We start from the raw sequence: 22,358 nt of genomic DNA, 5'->3' as shown, positions 1-22,358 counted from the left end.
AAATAAACACAATAGAAAGAGAGGATGTTACTGTTGCAATGTGTCAATATGTAATAAAATGGCTATTTCATTATATTTTGCTACTGTAAGAATTTGACACATACTGGCAAACATATCTAATTTACATTTTCTAGATCTAGTCAGAGTTGCATGTAGTCATGATTACATGAACCCATCTATCCCTCTATATGAAAAAGCATGTTGTGAACAATTTGCTATTCAGAATGGCACTTTTAAAATTGCATACATTATTAAAGAATAGCTTATATATCTTTTTTATTTTTTTTCAGAGTTACAATGTTCATGAGATAATCATAGAGAATACATTATATATAATCCTTAAACACATTTTTGCCACAAAAAAAAAGTTAAGAGCATTGGTAGAAAATCCTATATCAAGTTATCTGAAAATATCACCTGTAACCATAATTTCATAAAACCAGTGTGCACTTTATGTAATATTATGTCAGCAGGTTCCTTCTTTTTGCTCATATCTTTAGCTCTGTATTTATATTTGCAGTCAAGAAGTGCATCAAATGTGTTTTGTATGTGTGTGTGTTTGCAATGCACAGGAAAAATATTAGTTCACTCATATGGTAACTAATTATCAACACCACTGGACCCAAGAATGGGGAATTACAAGATCTTAATTTTAGCAAATAATTGCCCTCATATTTTTCTACCTAATGCTGAACATAACATTAATTAATATTTACCTCCTAAAGTTTACAAAACACCGATTGTATATTTCAAAGACAAAATCCTTACCAGCTATACACTGACTTTCATTTCAGTGTCTATTATATAAATTAGGACTCTGTTGAATTCTTACACTGAGGAGCTAATGATATCAACTTTATTTAAGTACATGCACAGTACCGTGCACTACAGAATTATTAAATACTATTTTCTGATGGAAGAATGAATTAATAGAAAAATAGATTTAATAAATCATTAGCATTTAAAATCTAGATAAAAATGGGAAATCATGGATTTCAAGCAAAGTTTTTGTTTTGTTTCGTTTTTTGATGAAATTTCATTATGACATGCAGAGAGGAGAAGCAGCTCACTCTGAACAAAGAACAATGTTAAGACTGCACAAAAATTTTGATTAAGATTGTTTAAATGCAAGACTGAAAATAAGTTGTCATTCTTGGACTCCCCTTCAACATTAGATAGTGTTGTGCAATCCTCAGACAAATCCCTGTTTTATGATTTCTAAGCTGTTAGGAAGTCTCTCAGAGGGCTAAGAAAGTAAAGACCTGAAAAACTGCCTCCACAAAATTTATGACAAGAAATGATTTGATTCCAGACAACAGACTACAAAAGGGGAATAGATAACAGTTTATCCTTTCCTAAGAGATGAATTTAGAGGACAAGTAATTACGGATAGCATAGATGTATAAATAATAATGAAAACAAAATTAGATAAGTTTCATTTTCCAACGTTTAGAGTATCTATAAATGTCAATATTTAGAGTATGTGTCTATGTCTATCAGTTGATGAAACAAATGAAAAGTGAGTATTTATTTGCAATTAATTTAATATTTTTTTCCTACCCCAACATTTGTCTGGACATTGCCAACATAATCAAAAGAACTGTAAATTTTCAGAAGTGAGTCTACTCCAGTGAGCTTGATTAATTATGCATTAACCCATTTCTCTGAAGCATCCTTCACTAAATCTTTGGTGGGAAATGCACTTTATTAGGCATGAGCTTTGGTTATTTGTGTGCATATGCGCTATGCTATCGGTCGATACACAGACGATATAAAGTTTGCCATGTTACAGTGATGTATTGCTCATTAAGATAATTCTAATGTTTCAACAAACAACACTGATGCTTAGTTTTGCAAGTATTAACATCTTCAGTCTTAGCATGATCTCCTTAACCACATAGTTTTTACTCAAATTTCCACTGATTTCCAGTCTTGCTAAAACTTACACACGAATAATCACGATCATTTGAATACTGAACACATTGAGTTAGAAGATTTCAACAGATACAATTACTCATATACATAGGAGTTATCAGAATAAGATATAAGATTTTAATACTTATCTGAATAAAAATATTCTTAGGGTAGAAACAAATGATAAACTAAAAGTACAGGTTAATGAGACCTGTAATAAACTTTACTCTGAAACAGGTCTAATTTGTTATTGATATGAAAATGTTTGATTCAAGAGATACTGTTGAACTTATTGCATATAATCATTGTAATAGAAAAAAAAGCTAGAAATAGAATAGAGAGAAAATCAAATTATTCATGGCATTCCCTTCCTATATTTCATGGCAGAATTATCGCATAGATTAGTAAATGATATTGCATGCAACAACAACAAGAAAAAAAATGCTGCATCACTTCATGTAAAGATTTGCTTTCTTCATGCAAAATACCTACAAAACTGTGACTTTTTATTATTATTATTATTTTTTCCTAATAGCAGAGTTTTACATTAGCTCACTCACGGAAACTGTTAAACCAAAAATCCATGATTTTGCAAGTAGTATATATTCTAAAATTCTTGAAAGATTTCCAGCATAAATATTCCAAAGCCCAACAAAGCTAATTGGTTTTCTAAAAACTAAACTACACAGGCTTATTCCTTGCTGTGGTTCCTTGTTCTTCTGATGATAGAAGAAAAAAGACCAGTTTTTGGAGGAGGTCCCATCAACATAGGGGCTTGGTTCTTATGGGTAATTTTTATCTGGGAGAAGAAAGAAGAAAATCAGTTATCAGTTGAGCTAGTTCAGTTTCTACATGCAAGTATCTGAAATGCATGAATTATCTTTACATGCAATTTCCAACCTTTTTTCATTTAATCAAAGAAGAAGGGAAAATATCCTTATTTTTATGAATGATGTTACACGTGCAGTAAGCCAATGTATCATTGTATGTAATCATTGTTACCACAAATACTTTAAATTATACATGCAATCAATATTAAAAATCCTATACAATAAAATACATGCCAATATATGATCTTACTTCTTGACTGTGGAATTTATTGCTTGCTATTGAATATTTTACATGTCTACAAGATTAATAAGAATTTAAAAGCTGGAAAGGACATATGTGCTGACAGATCTAGTCATTGCTTATTACTAAGATATAAACTGTATCTTTGTATGTTTTGTTTATACATCTAATCAAACTGTACCTCCCTTCTAACACAGGACACTGTTTAATTTCAAAACAGCCACTATGAATGAAAGTTAAAAGTTAACACACAAAAAAGGTCAAAAAAGATTAACTAGCATTCCAATTTGTTAATTAATTGTTAATAGAACAGACTCAAATATTGAAAAGCCTATTTAAAACACTTTGCAAGACTGCTCTAAAGCGACCCATTTTGATTTCTTTGATATAAAACTACGAATCACCTTAAATGAGACAACCTTAAAGTAGATTATGTCTGCAATTTTCTCTAATTCAAGTCTAAATTAGAGAAGACATTTTATGAATGTATGCTATGCTCAAAGCTAATTGAAAGCAATTATCAAAGTGGCATTTTGTCTGTGACTTTAAGATACATTGTAAGATAATAAATGATTCTCATTATGTAATAAAAAGGTCACATCTTGCCTTTGGGCTAGTGACGTTAAGAGTTTTTCAAAAGCAATCCGAGACATTTTCTTTAGTGAACTACGACTAATACAAGAACCATCACTTATTAAATATCAGTTGTCATCTGCATAGTACCCACATCAGAGATAGGTATTTCTTTCAAAAAGAAACACCACCTCATTAAAAACTGGAAAAATATATCTCTTAAAGTGCATACCTGACATTTTCAAGTTAAAATGAATATCCTTCACTTGTCATTCACTAACAGTAATGAAACAAAAAATGTATGTCACGTGGAGAGGCTCATTAAAACATAGATCAGGACATTTCTTGTGGTGGAAATTTACTTTACTATATAAAAGAGACAGAAACATGAAAATCCCAACAAAATGGGTGGGTTTATTTAACCCTATTAGAGACATATTTTATTCTCCAAATGTTCATTTCCATGCCACCTTAGTTCATTAATCTCAAATTTCATACGTGATCTCTTCTTGTCAACATTGTTCATTAGTATCAAATGTAGTATAATTTTATTTTAATATTTTATTTTAATACTTTATTTTATGGCGTTCTATATTACTTTCACACAGAAAATAACTACTGCTTTCAAAGACTGGCATCAACATATTTTATCACATGAAATTCTGCTTCAGGCACCACTTTGGAAGCCAAATCTGTAGTTGGGGTAAGTTGGCATTATTCCATTAATGTCACTTTATACCAGCTGATGGAAAATTGCCTCAAGGATTACCGTAACTTTCACATGCTTCATAAAACATATTTTGGGTCTCAGGAATAGTGATGACATCAACCTGATCCTGAGAATCAATACATAAAGTAATCTTCAGCTGCTGTGAGTGAATTTTAGGAGAGGCATGAGGGTTCAGTATATTACAAGATTTTGCCATGATGAGGCAATAGGAATGTTCTCAGAATTTCATTTCAGAGGTAAATCATAATAATTCCATCTTAAAATGAATAAAAGAGCAAAACTCAAAAGATGGCTTTTGTATGAAGAGGTGAGTTATTCCTGAGAACCCATACAGATTGCATGTTGGACTGGGGCTGTTCAATGTTGCTGAGGGTGAATGCAATTACATATTGAGAAAATATTTATCATTTGTAATGTTCTTTTTTGGCTTGAGCCATCTGTTTCAGAGAACATGACCTCTTCAGTATGTTGTATCCTATCAGCTGAGATCAGCTAAGATGCCTGAACATGACTAACCACTCATGCGCATGAGGATGGAGTCCTACATGCATTTCTCTAAGACATATTTTCAACTGTTGTAAATTGGCACAATTCCAGTGGCATAAAATATACATTACATTCTGAATCTAAAAAAGTGAAATGGTAACTTAAAGTAATTTTTTAACATGTTCATGGTAATGTAAGTTAATATTGCATTGGTTAACAATGATAACCTTTGATTTTTTTATTTTCCCCATGAAATATATATACACATATGTATATATATAGGTCATAAAAAGAGATCAGTACAATACACAGTGAACCATTGCACTACATTGCCTGAAATATACTAACTTTGTCTTTCTCAAGACTTTCATTCACTGCATTTCTGTCCTAGAATTGTTGCTTCTTCTGTTTGCATACTGGCACCATTGCCAAAGTTGGTGCTATGTCAATGACAAGTGAAATTAAACACTTCAAGATGACTAAGGGTCTTAGAAAGGGAAACAGTGTATCGGGTCAAAGTAGGACTGAACACTAAGAGGGTCTACAGAGACGAAAATGGACCAAAAAAAATAATAATAGTTACAAGATGATGATCTGGTCCTGGAAAGATGTAAAAAGTTAAAACTAGAAAAAAAAAATCAAAAAAATAAATCACTATCTGTGTATAAATTCTGTGTATGTCTAGTGTCTGAAGACTAACTTTTACTATTTGTTTTTTCTCTCCCCTTCAGCAAAAAACTTCATGTCTTTTGCATTAGAAGCGCAATTTTAAAAGCTTTGAAAAAGCTTTCAATAAGACCCACTATTTTTTTTCTTTTTCATTTTTCCAAGGTGAATCTGTGATTTCCTCGCACACACACAAAAAATAGAGAAAAAGTGATTGGTCAGGAAAACAAACAAACAAACTCAAACATAACATTTTTAGTAACTAATGATACCCTGACAGACAAACTCATGCAAAATAGTAAGGAATACTGGAAAATATTGTTTTGAGATAATGTACTCTGGTTTATTGAAAATATAGAATGACTTACAGCAAGTATGGAGGACATTTTAAACATAAATTAGGGAACTGACTGAAGTGCTGCTGGAGGAAAAAATGCAAGAAAATGCTTCTATTTGGCATATTTGTAAGAAATTTAATTAAAAGTACAAAAAAATTTGGAAATGCAATTTCATGTAGAATGAAAGCAAAAAAACACGAGTGGCTATGATGTTATGGATTTTTTGTTGTTGAAAGCTGCATATACAACATTATAGGCTAATCTCAAGCTGTTGGAATGGCTTGAGTGGCAAAATGGCACTGGCAAAACTCTCATTCACCAACTGTAGCCATGATTTTAGCCTTTGAGTTCACAATCACAGAAATGTAAAGGACTGCTATATCTAGTAAATAGGCTTAGCAGAAAAAATATTGCATTTGCAATTTCAAAATTGTCTTTCTAGCATTAAAAAGTGTGTCCATTTCATGGGAAGGGACAAAAGATCCATTTACAAAGAGCATAAATCTTAAGAGTTAGTAATTTAATAATCACTCCCTCTTCATAGATAACAAATTTTCTGATAAAGGAGAAGCCAGAATTTGTTATATTAAAGATATTTATAAATGCATAAACCAGAAATTTATTTGTTTTGGGAGCAGGTCAGAGTTTCAAAATATGCCTTGAAGTTACATTAACAAAATGAATCCACTCAAAAAAATGAAGTGACCATCAATAATTTTAGTATAATAGCCACCTCTTTTAGGTCAATCGCTTTTGCTTATATGTTAGTATTTCTACACTATGTACTGGTTATCTGTATGTTCCTGACTTCACAGAATGCCTAAATGCTTACTGTTAACACAGAATGTGGTGCTATATATGCAAGTGCTAACTACAATGCTAAATGAGACTAGATAACCAAAAATGGAGAAAGTCAGCTCTGCTTGTAATATTTCAATTAATATTAAATAAAAAACCCCTGTATTTTAAGGATAGAGGGGGGAAAACAAACAAACAAACAAAACAAAACAAAAACCTCCTTTTCAGTTTGGACCTGCTAGCTTATGGTCACTTTGTTCCATGTTATCATCAGGGTCTGGCTGTTGATAGTTTTGAGGGTATGAAGGTTTTCCCAGTTTTGATGCACATTTGCTTCTTTTCTTACAGGAAATAGGTGGATGTAGCACTTCTATATCACAAAAGTGGCAAATACTTTTAACTTCTCATGGGTGATTGAGGGCTGTACTGGATGACTAAGATGTACAGAATATAAGCAGTGCTATAATAATTAACCTGTTATTTGCATTATGTGACATTTTGGTCAAATCTCTCAGGTCTAGACCAGTGGTTTTAAATATAGCATTATGCAATACATCTTTTAAATAAATTTCTTAACAATATTATTGTGCAAAGTGCAATCAAATCTAATCAGTTTGGCATTAATTAAGCTCTAATAATATACTCTAGTCTCTCTCCTAAGTAGTGTGATCCGTTTCCCCTTCACACAGGTAGATTGGAAAACATTATGGTGTCATCATAATTTTTAAACATACTGAGAAAATGACAGAGCTGCAAAATTAAAATAAATGATTAATGGCTTTTTCTTCATGTTTTGTACTAATAGGTATCACTGAGGTTTTAAATTAATAGAGCTGTCAAACTCAGGGTTGTTACAGATCTAGTGCAGAACTAAAATGGAAATTATGTATTCCACAGACACCTAAAGATGACACTTTGGAATATTTCAAATTTTAATTAGTAGGTACAATTGTTTTTTTTCCTCCCTCCTCCCTGAAACCACTGCAAATTAATTGGCAATTAGTCACAACTAATTCTTTTCTTAACAATCTGAAATGGAAAGAAAGGTGCATTACATGCTAGAGTATTTGTCTGGGGTGCAGAAAGCACACATGCAGTAAATTGCTTTGTCAATTACAAAAACTACTGTTGTGAAATTAAGAAAAAAATGCATAGGTAAACAAAACTAATTAATGTGCAGTGTACCTGTGAGCACAAAAAATAATGCCCAACTGCACAATAAAGTGTTAGAAGCTCAATAAACCACTCTGGCCTCAAAAGTATGCACACTGTTGTTCAAAAGAGGGAAAATGTAGCATTTCAGTATAACACCCAAAACTTTTTTCTAGCAATTGACTTCCATTTATGGGAATAACTATACTTGTGTAGTTATTATACAACATTCTACAAACACCAGCCACCATATCTAGGATCCAGTTCCTCTTTGCTCAAAAGAAGCAGACACAAAAGTTTAATTTCCCATGTTAACAAAAACAAACAAACAAAAAAAATACATTCAGTGACATGGAAAGAGGATACTTTACAGACTGAGAGTCTAGAAAACAGCTGCAACTTCTTCATGACATTTATGGAGTTTTGGAGCCAATGGATCTACATAAAACAAATCTGTGACTGTCTTTCATTTTTTTTCACCCAGCCCTTGCGTATCATGAATATGATATGTATTTTGTTCTTCCTTCTCTTTGGATTTAAATACAAAAGTAGGACTTCACTAAGTCCTCTGAGATCATGCTCATCACATCCCTAAAGGAAAGGCTAGAAAGAAAATATCCAGTCATTCATTAAAACTTATTTTTAAGGTGCATACAAATCATAATATTTCAAAATATAATTTCTGAGTTCCATAATTAAATGGTTTCTTACAAATTTTCCCTATCAGTAAATAATTTTTAAAAATACTGTTTTTAAATATTTTTTTTAAATTTAAATTTAAAAATATGCAAACATTTCAGATGTTTATGAAACTATTTTTTCTGGCAATCTACCAGGTGGGCTTTGACTATGGATTACCATTCCTTCATTTGGCAATACTCTTACACCTTTTATAGACATTTCTGTCTTCTACTTTATTTAGTCTAATGTTGCTAGCAGCTTGACAGTCTTTCAGATATGATGCCAACCAAGTCATAAATAGAAGAAAGAACTGAAATCACAGTTATTTCTAATTAAGATGGAATATTCTTATAGATTTTTCAAAACAATGCTAATACATTACGTAGCTAAATTGAAAGATTACTTTAAAAAAAAATAAAAAATCCTGATGGCTAAAGCTAGAAGTTTATTGAATTAACTTAAGAATCTCTGAAGTTTCATTACTATTAATGACCTATTTGGAGATCAGGTGAAACCATAGATATCTTTCATGTTTCTATATTTGTCTGGGAGAGCTCTGATAGAATTTCCTCCTCAGCTAATCAGACGAGATGTTTAACATAATATTAACATTATCATCTTTCCTTCTCCCGAAGATTCTTCTATAGAAAAAAAATAAAAAAAAAATACAATTTGATGTTCAGATTCTGCATCTTATTATACCAGAGCAGAGTGACTTTGTCAGATACTGATGTCTGCATGTGTTTAAAATATTGAATTAATTCTGGATGTTTATTAGATATTTAGACTGAGGCCACTCACAATTTTAAATATTAACAGAACTTATAGATATATATTTTAAATATTAACAGAACTTATAGAATTGTCTTTTAGGGATGTTAGGTGCACATGTAAGATTAGTTAATAAAAGAAGCATGCTGCAACTTCTTTAGTACTAAAAGAGATCAAAGAGATCACAGGAATGAAAAATCACAGATCATAGCTTCTGGAGAATCACTGTATTATTGTATTCCATTATATATATTATTATATTATATTATATTATATATTATTATTATTTATTTATTTATTCTGAGCCCATGCTATCATTCTGGGGGAACGCGGTCTCTGTGCATGAGAAGGAAAAGGAAGAGAAGTAGCAAAGATAAACTTATTGATTTCTTCAATGGAAAATAAACTTCCAAGTCTGCATTTGCAGCCTGCATTTCATACATAACAGGACTGGATACAGAACTTACTTTCCTTAATCTGCATAGTGGAATGTAATGGAATATAGAAGGAGAATTTTGATCAAGTTGAACCTGATTTCTTGAGTAATCATTTAAAAAATGCCCTCATTTGTACCAAAATCTGAAGGAGAAACAGAAAAGAACTTCTAAGTCCTTTAAGACTTCTGAGTTCTGTCTAACCATGTGTACCTTGGGGCAAGGTTGATTAAATACATACTGACTGTATGAATTTCTTTCTCATTTGGGCTCTGTAATTTTTTTTAGGTTAGTCCCTAAAGCTACTGAATTTAAATGACAACGAAATTCCTGAGGTCACCATGCCAAAATTGTGTTATTTCGGCTTTCTAAAGCACAGTTGGAGGGGGAGAGAGAGCAGCCTTTTTTCAACAGTAGCTTTCTGTCTAGAGCACCCAAGAATCAAAAAGCTGAAGCTCAGCTGTCTTATCTAACTGACATATATGATCTCTGTACATGATCTAATTGATGTACATAGAACTACTGAGATGGTATATCTATCTCACTATATCTACTGTGTGGGGACAGTAGCCTCTGTCCTTAAAATGACACATCTAGCAAACTAATAACTGCCTTCCCTCAGCATCCTGATGTGAAGCATAGGAATGTCCCACCCACGTCACAATGCATGTTGTACAACACCAGAATCTTTATATATTGTCCTCAGGTCCTTGTAAGAGCTAGGGAAAGAAATTTTCTAAGAGGAAAAGCAAACTGCAAACTCTCGTATGTCTCCTAAGCAACAAAACTCATGGATTTCTTAATCTGATCTAGTTATTTTCCATTTAAAAGCTGGTCATTAATCATTTGCTTGCAGGTAATTTTGTGAGAAAATTACCTCCAAGCAATTTTTTTATGCAGTTTTGTTTCTAGAGAAGATAAAAACTTATGATTCTCATATTGGTCTCACCATTTTTTTTTCTGAAATTTGAGATCTTGCAGGTTCAAATAATTGGCTACATAGCTGGCTACACATAAGAATTATTTTTGATTTTATATTTTTTTCAGACTCCAGTTTTGGATATACACCACAAGAGATCATCCTTGTACTTATGTGATCAAATAGATGCCTTTGGCTTCCAAAGACCCCTTGGAAATCAAATCTTAAACCCCAGTTGAAAGAAGGCTAACTTCTACCCTTGGCATTGTGTCAGGAGCGATTCCTAGTACTTTGTAAAGAACTTCAAGGAAAAACTTTAGCATAGTTAGAATTAGTGGAGAGAGGAGAGGTGGGTCTATACCTGTTTTTAATTTTGTGAGATGTAGAAAAGAGAGCGGGGTAGATAAATATATTAAGTTCCTCAACAGACAAAACAAACATTTTTTTTCCTGTAAAATGAATAATATAACATAAAATAATTATTCTATATCTAAGTTCATAGTGGTGCTGTAGCATAGACAAATATGTTCTCTTGATAAATAAACAAATTTTACAGCAGGGTTTTCTTACGTAACACTAAGCATATTCTCTTAGCGATGATACAGCAAAAGGGACAGGGTCCACAAGAAAGTATATGCTATTTCAATCTCCTTTAAAAGGTTACTTTAATTGGACAGTAGTAATTATCAGTAATAATTTGCTGTTTCCTTAAGGCAGTAATTGAAATGTACGAACTGTCTCTTTTTCCAGGTTTGTCCTCTATCGTGCAGGCAGCTTCTGCTAGTATTATCAATCAGATAGCAGGGATTTTGTACAGAGCAAGCAATCAAGATGAAAAAAAGCACATGTTGTTGCCAGCATCCTTCCATAAATTCTCTTCTGTAATCTGGCAACTGAAAAATTACATCTTTTTCTCGAACAAGTAAATACTGGATACAGTACTGTTGCTCTGCACTGAGCCATTGCTGAAGAAGAAGTAAAGATAATGATATCTCTTAATTCCAAAAGGTTTTTTGGAATAAACCTCAAAATTCCCACTGTTTTGCCTTCACATACTGTGCATTCACATGGTTCCCCTCTCATTGCAGTATCTGAGAGCTTACCAGAGAGAATTAGAGTTTAGGCATGCTCTCTCCTGTTCACTACAGAATATCAGGCAAACATGGACTATCATAACCCTTTACTTTCATCCTAGCCCATACTTTATCAGCTCCCACGCCTGTTAGCACCTTACTGAAGGTGCTCCCTTTTACTTTTTCATGTTGCCTTTACTATAGATGAAGATCATGAAAGTGATCCAGGACCCAGGTTTGGAGAATTACTCCCTTCTGTAGTGGGACACTTTCTTTCTTGTCACATTACTGGTTCATCAGACTTATGCACTGTAAGGTGATAGAAACTCATCTACCTAAAAACTCAAGTTTTCTTAAGTAAAAATTAGTAAAATTGCACATAAAACACATTACTGTGACTATATTCAACAGTGAAAAGCTTAGGCTTCTTCAACATCTGGAACTGCTTGGTTACCCTCTATAATATATCAGAGACAGACGGCAAGGGAGAGATCTCAGCGTTCTACCTTTCTTGCATTGTCCACTCAGTTGAACAGAACAACTGGAGTTCCTCAAAGAACCAGCTCTGAACAAGATCCTTCCTATCTGGAGGAATGGATTTCTCTTTCCCGCTAAGTTGCCCTCAATTGATACATGTGGGGATTGAAACGCTCTATGATAGTGCAAGAGTCTTCACTTCTTTAAATTGCAAGGAATTTTTAATTATTATTTCTGTTGTATAATTCAATCAGCATCATCAAGGCTTCAGCTTTAAATAAAATGTTCTTGATATGAACTCTTAAATGGAAAATATGCCTTCGTTTTTAAGGGATAATTACTTGTGCATATTAGCATCAAAACTCACATTGATTCTTCCTCAGCAATACAGCAAGAGACTATAAAACTAATACAGCATCACAAATGAATGACCACAACGGGTAAAGCGATGCCTGAACTGCACCCTCTGAACATTTTCCAAACTTTTGAAATAACTGCCTTTTATTCCATCCCAACCTGTAGAAAAAACAGCATGATGCATTGAAAATGCAGTGGGTGTTGAACTTCATAATAACAGCATGTGAACACATTTCTTAAGCAATTGAGCTAATGCCAATGACAAGGTTTAAATTGAAAGATTCTGTTTCTTTCATCGAAGAATTGAAACTAAATAAATAAGTAAATATATCTGACTACTGTAATTTTGCAATTGCAAAAAAAAAAAATCATTATTTTTTTTTCCTTTTCTTTTCTTTTCCTCAGAGATAACAGTATACTTACCGTGCAAGGGGTTTGCATCCAGGGTTCCCCATCTATCTGCATAGGCAGTGACTTGCTGGTCCTAAAGCGATATATTTCACAGTATAAGCAAAAGTAACTAGACAAACCTGATAAATGGATTTTTTAAGAAGACACATGCGGTGGCACACACATATAATACTTGATTTACCCCAAGCTTCTATGTAATCTCCAGCACGACCCAACATGCTTACAAAAGTAACCTAGTCAAAAAAGGCAGCATGAACAAGCCTTAGTTTTATTTTGAACACACAAACTAAAAACATTGCAAATATTCAAACGTCTTGCTAGAAATACACTACTCTCATGGGAGAATACTCTGCAATTTGTGAAATAAAGAGAGAATTATGCAAGAACTTCAGGAATAAACCTTATTCACTGAAAACACAAAGAAACGCCTTGCTATTTTTAATGATTTGGACCGACTGCTATAAAGAAAGGGAGAAATAAATCTTAGCTCTATTATTGCTGTTTATTAGAATAATAAAACACACTTTTACACTTGTATTTAACTGAGTTAGAGCACTAACAACTGACTGTTATACTGTGTTCAGAGGCTTTAATATACTATGTTATAAATTTAAATTGTTAGTAAAGTCTCACTGATTTTAACATAAAGGTTTAGATTGTTCCATGTCTATTTTCTAGCACCATATTTAGAAAAGTATAGAAAAATGACTGGGGAAAAAAAAAAAAAAAAAAGAATGATCTTTTGGATGTTCTTTTCCACCCCTATTTCTGTGTTATAATAGTTTGCATACAGGACTATTCAAGATAACATGAAGCAGATAATTCTCATAGTGGAAAAATGAGTCATTTGACCTCACAGTTGGAAACTCTGACTTGGACATTATTTAAAAATGACTAGCAGTTTGTGGGATTAACCACTGTCATCTACAGCCATAAGTGGAGGAAAGGAAGAACATTCAATGAGCTCTAATTTTTTAGGTTTGGAAGGGTTCTGGTTCTTTTGCAGTTGTGGTCTTGCTCACTTGTGATTATAAAAAATATTTCTCAGTATCCAGAAAAGTTTGGAATGCCTCAGCATCCTCATTTCTCTTCCTAATCCTCATGAAAGAGCACTTTGAAGCCAACATCACTCAGTCCTTGAGAATAGTCTTAAAAATATGCCACGAACATCAGGAAATCCTACTTACTTTCTTAAAGTTTTGATTGCTACTCTTATGTTAATTACCTTATTTTATGTCTTATTTTAGTCTTCTTGGTCTTATCATTATTTAGCTTACGATTTTATTTAGATTTCAGAAAATTTCAGAAAATTCTTCTTCCTGAAAAATTCTTCACTGATGAAGAGTTGAATACCTCTCTCTTTTCCAGCCCTCATCTGATCCAAAGTTAGAATAGTTATCTTCTTGTTAAGATCGAATCCATCTTTCCTCTATTGTAAATGTACAGGTCATTTCTAGCATAGTAGATGATAAAACACAACTAAATTAGCCTGCTCCACTGTTCACAGCTAACACATACCAGCACATTTATTAACAACGGCTTGTCAGTATTCAATAAATAACAAATAAATTAAAAAACAGAGCACTTTGACTTCTACGGATAAAAAATGGTTTACAAATACTAATTACATGATACTATTCTCTGAGGAGGAATGCATTACAAATGGGTTAAAATGTGTCATTAAAGTAATGTTAGATGTCTTTTTGCTCTAAACTGCATAGAATGTATGTCAATAATAAAGTCCAAGTTTCTGCCTTACTCCTTCTTCTCCAACTGCTTAACAATATTTCTTCAAAGAATGAAATGACAGCTGAATATAACATGTAAAAATTGAATCTAAACACTTCTTTCCTTCCTTCCTTCCTTCCAACACACTTAAACGCAGGAAGATGTATGGACATAGAATATGGACAGAATAAATTTAATATATAAAATGATATTTTAATAAACATTAACTACAGTATTTATGACTATTAAGCTACCAAAGAAAGTGTAACTAATAATATATAAATCTTTACTGTTTCACTACAACAGTGCAGTGCAAATTAAAGCTGACAATACCTGATGACAACAGATGAACACTGGGCAAGCCGTCTTCCAGCACTTTTCAGACCTGTATATATCTGACCCATCTCCATGGCTCCTTCCAGACCAACTACTTCCATAAGCTGGTCACTAAGATCTGAAAAAGTTGAAAAAAATCGCATTTGGTCTTGCCGTGATTTTGACAGTGGTCATCCTAACTAGCAAGAACTAGCAAACTGGACAGAAGGCCAGCTGGTAATAGATAAAAGATGAGGTGAACAGAACAGGTGAAAATGGTTTAGACAGTGATTTCTAAATGATTACAGATTTAAGTTTGGGCACATCTGGGCCTGTTGTCACACCATTCTAAAACATCCTGACCAAAATAATTCTAAACTACAGTAATTCTAAACTACAGTAATAATCTCAATGGTTTATTTTAATACATACATACATACAGAATAAAGAATTTTAGCATATGATAAAATAGGAACTACAGGAAAATATCAAAATTGGAAATACTAAAAAATGAAGTGTTCATAGTTTAGAAACTTACACTTTTTATATGTATGTTTATTGTTTCAACAGATATTTAAAATCCAGTATAGGAAGAATCACTGCCCAATATACTGCTAGAATCTCTCTCCAGACAATGTGTACAACTCTAATTCAGTCCTTGTGTACATACATTATTACAGTCATTGTTTATGGGACCACTTTTTTTTTTTTTTTCCATTGGATTTTTGCCTCAATTAGTGCACAGATTAAATGCAAAAAGGGCAGAAAAAAATTCTTATCAGCAAATATTCGTCTAGCTTTCCATAGTATGTTTCGTGCTGCTTTCTGATTACATAGCTTTTTGGCATTAAACTTCCAAAAATATTTTAATAATGTGTCTGGCAAAATACATCTTAGTTTGCTCGACTTCAAGGAGCAAGAACAAATTTTGTCTAGAATTTTGGACAAAGAGATACAACCAGAAACTTAAACAGTATTATAGCAGTCTGGTTTTAGAAGCAACCAAGCAAGGTATTGAAATATTATCCAGAATCAACTAGAGTGTTTTGTATAACATGTTTTATATGCTGTGGTTTAAATACATGTTGCCAAGACCAGATGGACAAGAAAAAGAAATGTTTTTTCAGCTGTATATTATGTGTGTTTTATAGATTGGCTGTTAATACCCATGTTTCCAAAAGATGTTATTCGGTGAAGCAGAGTGATGAGCTAAAATGTTCAAGTCTATCATCACATTGAAAAAACAAAGAAAGGAGAGCACATTACTCTTTGTGTATTTTAAACCCTTCAACCTTTAATGAAGGTAGAATTCCATGCTAATTATCATATCTATGAGGCTAGTCTAAAGTTTCAAATGGAGTCTTTTCTCTTCACTTCTTTGGGCTTTGAATGAAGGTAATTAACTGAAAGAAGTACTGTAATAGAAAAAAAAAAAAGAAAAAAAGTATTAAAAGCAAATAGGATTTATGGTCTGGATATTTCTGCTTCCAACCAGAAAATCTGATGCTATCCAATGCCTCCAGTTTTCTTAACATTCTTCACTATTTCCAATTTCTCTTCACAGTGAAATTAGTTCCACATAACATTAATGAAGCAAAACCAAACTCTATTCTTTGCTATTAAGGAAGAAGAACAAGATGGACAAAAGTTTAAAATATGTAACATGATTAATTTTAACTATGCATTTTTATAGTTTGCATCCCTATACCACTCATAAACCCAATTTTGTATGTCTGGCTTTCTGTTGAATTGTTTTAAAGATAGTATTCTCTTTAAATGTTTTCCTTAAGTTACTTATGCACTTTTAAACTTAACTGAGATTTAAACAAATTCTGCTTTCGTTGTTAATCAAATCGATTTAAATGGGAAAGTCCTACTAATTTGCAAAAGCACACTAAACTTTATAGATTAAAAACATTCAAATGTTTCTAGCCAAAGAGAACATCAAATTCCATTTCACTGGGTTACTAGAAAATTATTATTTTTTAAATGGGAGAATAATTAAGAACAGATTTTTATTACTGACAGCTCAGGCAACATATGCAAGATTCAGAATAGTGACATTTGCAGTGATATAAATTTGATGCATCATTCTTCAATAGCTAGGAGACTAGTGCCAGTAACACTAGGTAACAAAGGGCCAAATCCTGCCCTTTGAGCCATACCACACATTTCCAAAAATGTAGTGTATTAAACACTGGAAGATTGAACAGAATAATACTTTTAATTCTCAGAAAAGTGAAGCCTTTTCTAAGCTTTACATATGCCATGGCACATTCACTAAGTGGCGTTATTTTAGGCTAAATATGAATATTTTTAGAATCAAACTTAAATTAGACATAGCATCCTTTCAGAAGCAGTAAAAACTAAAGCAAATGTAACAAACAATTACTTGGAAAACTTAACTTAGGGTTAGTTAAGTTAGTTAATATATTTGACCTGATGGCTTTGCATAGCCACATCCATTTCAACAAATCCTTGAGCTGTATTGACTTTGATAAGAATTTAGAGTAAACAAAAGTGGAAAAAGGAATGTGGATATTTTCATCCATTTCTTCAAAGATGTGGGTATGGATACACTGGTTGAATATAAATCCAATGCATGGGTTGCATTTCTTCTTAAAAGTTCCTCACCAATGACTCTGAAAGAAACTAAGCTCTCTTAAAAGAGGTCAAGTCTTCTTTTAAATTAAAAGATAGGAAAGGGGAAGTCATTCTTCATTCTGGTAGAAGGGTATCACTGATTTCTCAAAAGGATCTGTGCTGGGCTCTGTACTGCTCAACATATTCCCCTAAATTATCTGGGAATAGAAGTAGTTAGCAAATTACTGAGGATTCAGCAAAGTAAACAAAAAGGTCAATTAATAAAAAAGTTTAGGAATTTCACAGTACAGAGTGATGGGCAATAAGAAGGCAGAAAATTCAGTACATGCAACTTAATGTCCATGAAAGGAAACAGAGCTAACTGACAGAGCTAATGATATATATGTAGCTTGCATCATGCATGTATATTTAAAAACAAATGTGTGTGTGTGTGTGTCTGTCCACATATACTGGGTTACAATTAGCGCTGGGTTACAATTAATGTTGTCCTGCAGAAATTAAGATTATGGATTTACTGTGGTAATTTCTATGAAAATATCTGCTCAATGCTCAATAATGATATAAAAACAAACAAAAAGCAAAACACCTATTTTACATTATGATTGGGACCTCCATGAAGTATAGAGTTTGTGGCTATGGTCTGATCAACAAGGCACAGAAAGATATAAAACAAATGGAAATGATAAAGGGCAACAAACATGGTAACAAAAAGAACAGCTTCTGTATGAAAAGAAATTAGACTAGGACCCTTAAGAAAGAAAAGAAATATGTGGAGGAAAAACAACAGGTAGAGGAAATCATGAATAGCATGGATTAGGTGAAGACAGTACTGTTACTTAGTATTTCTCAAAAAAAAAAAAATCTAAGGAGATTCATAGCACTTCTAGAACAAACAGGAAATCCTGTTTACATAATACAGTGTTAAATCATGATGCCATACTAGACCTCGAAACTCCCTAAATCAAAAAAAGATATTGTAAGATATCTTAAAGGAAGGATTACTGTAAGTCTGCCCTCTTATGCTTTATTTCTAATCATGCTATGCAGGCTGGTGTCAGAGGTCAGATACTGACATACATGACCATGTGTGTTGACTTTGTGGCACTGTTATTGTTGCCTTCTTATAGTTTTATTAAATTGTAGTTCAAATAATGAATGCTGTTGCTCATTAAACATCAGTCATCACTTAAAACGGCTTGTAACATGGACTTTCCTATGACATGTTCCAACTATGCCTGGAATCTAATTCAGAAACTCACTTGTTTCCCTAAATTGTACTCTAAAATTACACACATCTGTATGTGTGTGTGTGTGTCTACCAAATACAGAGAAATAAACCAAAACAACACATATTTCTTTTTAGACAGGTTGTATTTCTAGGCAGGTTTTATTTCTTCTATGTTCTATACATTTTATTCTAAAGATAAAATAGATTGGTAACTGTACTGGTAATGTTTTCTATGTGCTCCAATGCACGTTTCAGCTATTATAACCAGTTTTAGGATGTTGTAGGTTTAGGAGACCAAAGGTTACGTTTTTTTTAAAAAAAAGTTTAGGAACTAACAGCAAACAATGGCAACAATGCTATACCAAGCAGCTTTTCAATCTAACCAAGTCATTTAGTTGCCTAAATGAGAGCTGAGGTCTCATAGGTAAGCTATTATGGAGAGCATCTCAGTGCATTAGTAAAGTGTTTTTTGACTGGTGCCTTGGGGTTCTGGAGTCGGTTTGTTCTGCTCTGAGCTATGTGAAAGAGCTGAAGGCTCTCTCTTGTTTTCTATGTGAATGAGCCATTAGAGTGTGTGGGAATGTTTTCACAGCACCGTGCCTCTCCTGCCCTCTTCCACAAACCAAACGACTTCACGTGTCTCCTCATATTAGCCCCATCAGTAAACAAAGCCTGCTCTCCCGGGGGAGCGCTGCTGTCAGCAGATGGTGACTAGCATGCAGAGGGGCATCTGACCCCTTGCACTCATTCCTGATGGGGGAATAAAGTCTCTAGGGAGATTACTGCCCATTTCCTCCCATCAGACAGCAGGAGGAATAGAAGTCCAAACAGAAACTTGCACAAGAGCAGACGAAGCACTGTACATTAATATGATCCCTTTATACTTCCCAGGGCATGAAGAAACACTTCGAGGCTTTAAAGTTTCCTAGTGAGGAGTTTACATTATCCATTAGCTTGGCATTAGCTGAACACTTCAATATTCAAAGTGAATACACAATGGAAAAACACATTTGGAATTCATCTTTGAAGATAAAGGAAGGAAAGCAAAGTGGGGTAGGGGGTGGAAAGAAACATGATTAGAAATGCTGATTTACATAGAGAACTTTCCCTATGTAATGGAACTGGTTTGATATCCAATTTATCTTTGCAATATATAAATATTGCTGTCCTGGCAAGAGATTGAATGACTCTTATAATTTGGGGTTACTGCGCTCACTCAGGCACATTTGCATAAAAACATTGTTGGTCAGTGGTAAATCTGTCTCTGGCAGCAGTTTGTCTTCAGAGAGAAAGGGTTCCTCCATTGCTAAATGTAATCAAATCCTAGTAATCATCACACTGGATTTTTTTTTGGTTCCAGTTAAAATACTGGATAAGAATATGAAAACTGGTGTGATGCCAGAGAATCCTTGAAAACCTGCTGAGCTCAATGCTCTGCACCACATGAATGCTTCAGTATCTTCTCAGAACACTGCATGTATTAAAACTACAGTTTCCCGATATGCAGGAATGTGGGGTCATTTCCATGACTGTTGTATACAATGCTAAAGATGCATTTAATGATTTAATGTCACAGTACTCATGATTTCAGATAAACAGCTTTTTCTATGTTCCTGGTTTCCAGAAATCAGTAAATCAAGACCAATCCATACATCTATTTTTTTTTTAACTTATGCTACCTGAGAATCTACCTGAAGTAACGTATGCCTCAATGTATATGATTGATTATATCAGAGTTGTACCTAGAGGTCCAGATGATGTCAAGGCTCTGATAACTTACTGATTCACAGACATATAACAAGAAATAGCTTTTATATCCAAGAATTTATAATATAGACAAATAAAAAAAAAAAAGCATGGGGAAAAATATTATTATATCCATGTTACAAAGTGAAAATTGTACATCGAGAGATTTAGGTCATGCAAAAGATTTGTTCTCAGCTGGATATATTGTGTGTAGACCCACAAGAACTAATATTTTTTATGTTACTATGTAAAGTTAAAAGCATGAGTTTGACTTCAGCAAAGTAAGGCAAAGTTAGGCATGAGTGTTAATCTGCTTGAGGGTAGAAGGACTCTGCAGAGGGATCTAGATAGGCTGGACTGATGGGCTGATGCCAATCATATGGAGTTCAACAAGGCTAAGTGCTGGGTCCTGTGCTTGGGGCACAACAACCCCATGCAATGCTACAGGCTCAGGGAAGAGTGGCTGAAAAGCTGCCTGGCAGAAAAGGACCTGGGGTTATTGGTCAAGTGGCTGAATATGAGCCAGCAGTGTGCTCAGGTGGCCAAGAAGGCCAACAGCATCCTGGCTTGTATCAGAATACAACACCGTGGCCAGCAGTACTAGGGAAGTGATTGTCACTCTGTACTCAGCTCTGGTGAGGCCGCACGATCACTACAAGAAGGACATCAAGGTGCTGGAGCATGTTCAAAGAAGGGTAATGAAGCAGGTGAAGGGTCTAGAAAATAAGTCTTATGAGGAGTGGCTAAGGGACCTGGGTTTGTTTAGCTTAGAGAAAAGAAGGCTCGAGGGAGACCTTATTGTACTGTACACTTACCTTAAAGAAGGTTGCATCACAGTGGGGATCAGGCTCTTCTAAGCACCAACTGATAAGTTGAGGGGAAATGGCCTCAAGTTGCACTAGGGGAGGTTTAGGTTGGATATTAGGAAAAATTTCTTTATTGAAAGGGATGTGTGGCATTGGAATAGGCTGCCCAGGGAATCACAGAATCACAGAATGGCCAGGGTTGGAAGGGACCTTTGAAGATCATCTTGTCCAAACCCCCTGCTGAGCGGGATCACCTAGAGCACATTGCACAGAATGGCATCTAGGCAGGTTTTGAATATCTCCAGAGATGGAGACTCCACAACCTCTCTGGGCAGCCTGTGCCAGTGCTCTGTCACCCTCACAATAAAGAAGTCCCCCTTCATATTCAGCCAGAATTTCCTGTCCTTCAGTTTGTGCCCATTGCCTCTTGTCCCGGGCGCAACTGAAAAGAGACTGTCTTCATCTTCTTGACACCCTCCCCTCATATATTTATACACACTGATGAGGTCTTCCCTCAGTTTTCTCTTTTCCAGGGTAAACATGCCCAGTTTGCTCAGCATGTCCTTGTACAACAGGTGTTCCAGTCCTCTAATCATCTTTGTAGCCCTACTCTGAACACGCTCCAGTAGCTCCATGTCCCTCTTGTACTGGGGAGCCCATAAATGGACACAATACTCCAGGTATGGCCTCACCAGGGCTGAGTAGAGGGGCAGGATCACCTCCCTTGACCTGCTGGCAACACTCTTCCGAATGCAGCCCAGGAAACCATTGGCCTTCTTGGCCACAAGGGCACATTGCTGACCCATGGTCAGCCTGCTGTCCACCAGCACTCCCAGGTCTCTCTCTGCAGAGTTGTTCTGCATCAGGTCAGCCCCCAGCCTGTACTGGTGTTTGGGGTTATTCCTCCCTAGGTGCAGGACCCTGCAATTGCCCTTGATGAACTTCATGAGGTTCCTCTTGGCCCAACCCTCAGGGGACACTGCTAGCTACGGGTCTCCAGCTAGACTCCGCACCACTAAACACAACGGTCTGAGCTCTGTCATCCAGCCAATTATCAATCCACCTCACTGCCCAGTCACC

At 34.4% G+C, this 22,358-nt stretch overlaps 1 protein-coding gene across 33 annotated transcripts in view; it reads right to left on the bottom strand.

Annotated features, from left to right (window-relative positions):
- Window positions 1-251: 251 nt before the first annotated feature.
- DGKB (diacylglycerol kinase beta) overlaps window positions 252-22,358 on the bottom strand; it is a 394,011-nt gene continuing 371,904 nt past the window's right edge. For 29 of the 33 annotated variants that reach the window (XR_014579916.1, XM_083824538.1, XM_083824535.1 and 26 more), the window contains 3 exons: window positions 14,913-15,033; window positions 12,864-12,924; window positions 252-2,713 (listed from right to left, as the gene is read on the bottom strand). Coding sequence is in view for 30 of the 33 variants with exons in the window: in XM_083824538.1 (XP_083680664.1) it covers window positions 2,606-2,713; window positions 12,864-12,924; window positions 14,913-15,033 (290 nt within the window). In the remaining 3 variants the exon portion in view is untranslated. Of the gene's footprint in view, window positions 2,714-3,901; window positions 3,925-10,894; window positions 10,983-12,863; window positions 12,925-14,204; window positions 14,305-14,912; window positions 15,034-22,358 lie in introns of those variants that run through there. The other 4 variants (XM_083824542.1, XR_014579917.1, XM_083824543.1 and 1 more) reach the window with 4 other exon arrangements.

This window comes from Anser anser, assembly GCF_964211835.1.
Source record: "Anser anser genome assembly, chromosome: 2".
Taxonomy (NCBI): Eukaryota; Metazoa; Chordata; class Aves; order Anseriformes; family Anatidae; genus Anser; species Anser anser.
This window is presented reverse-complemented; position numbering and strand designations above follow the sequence as displayed.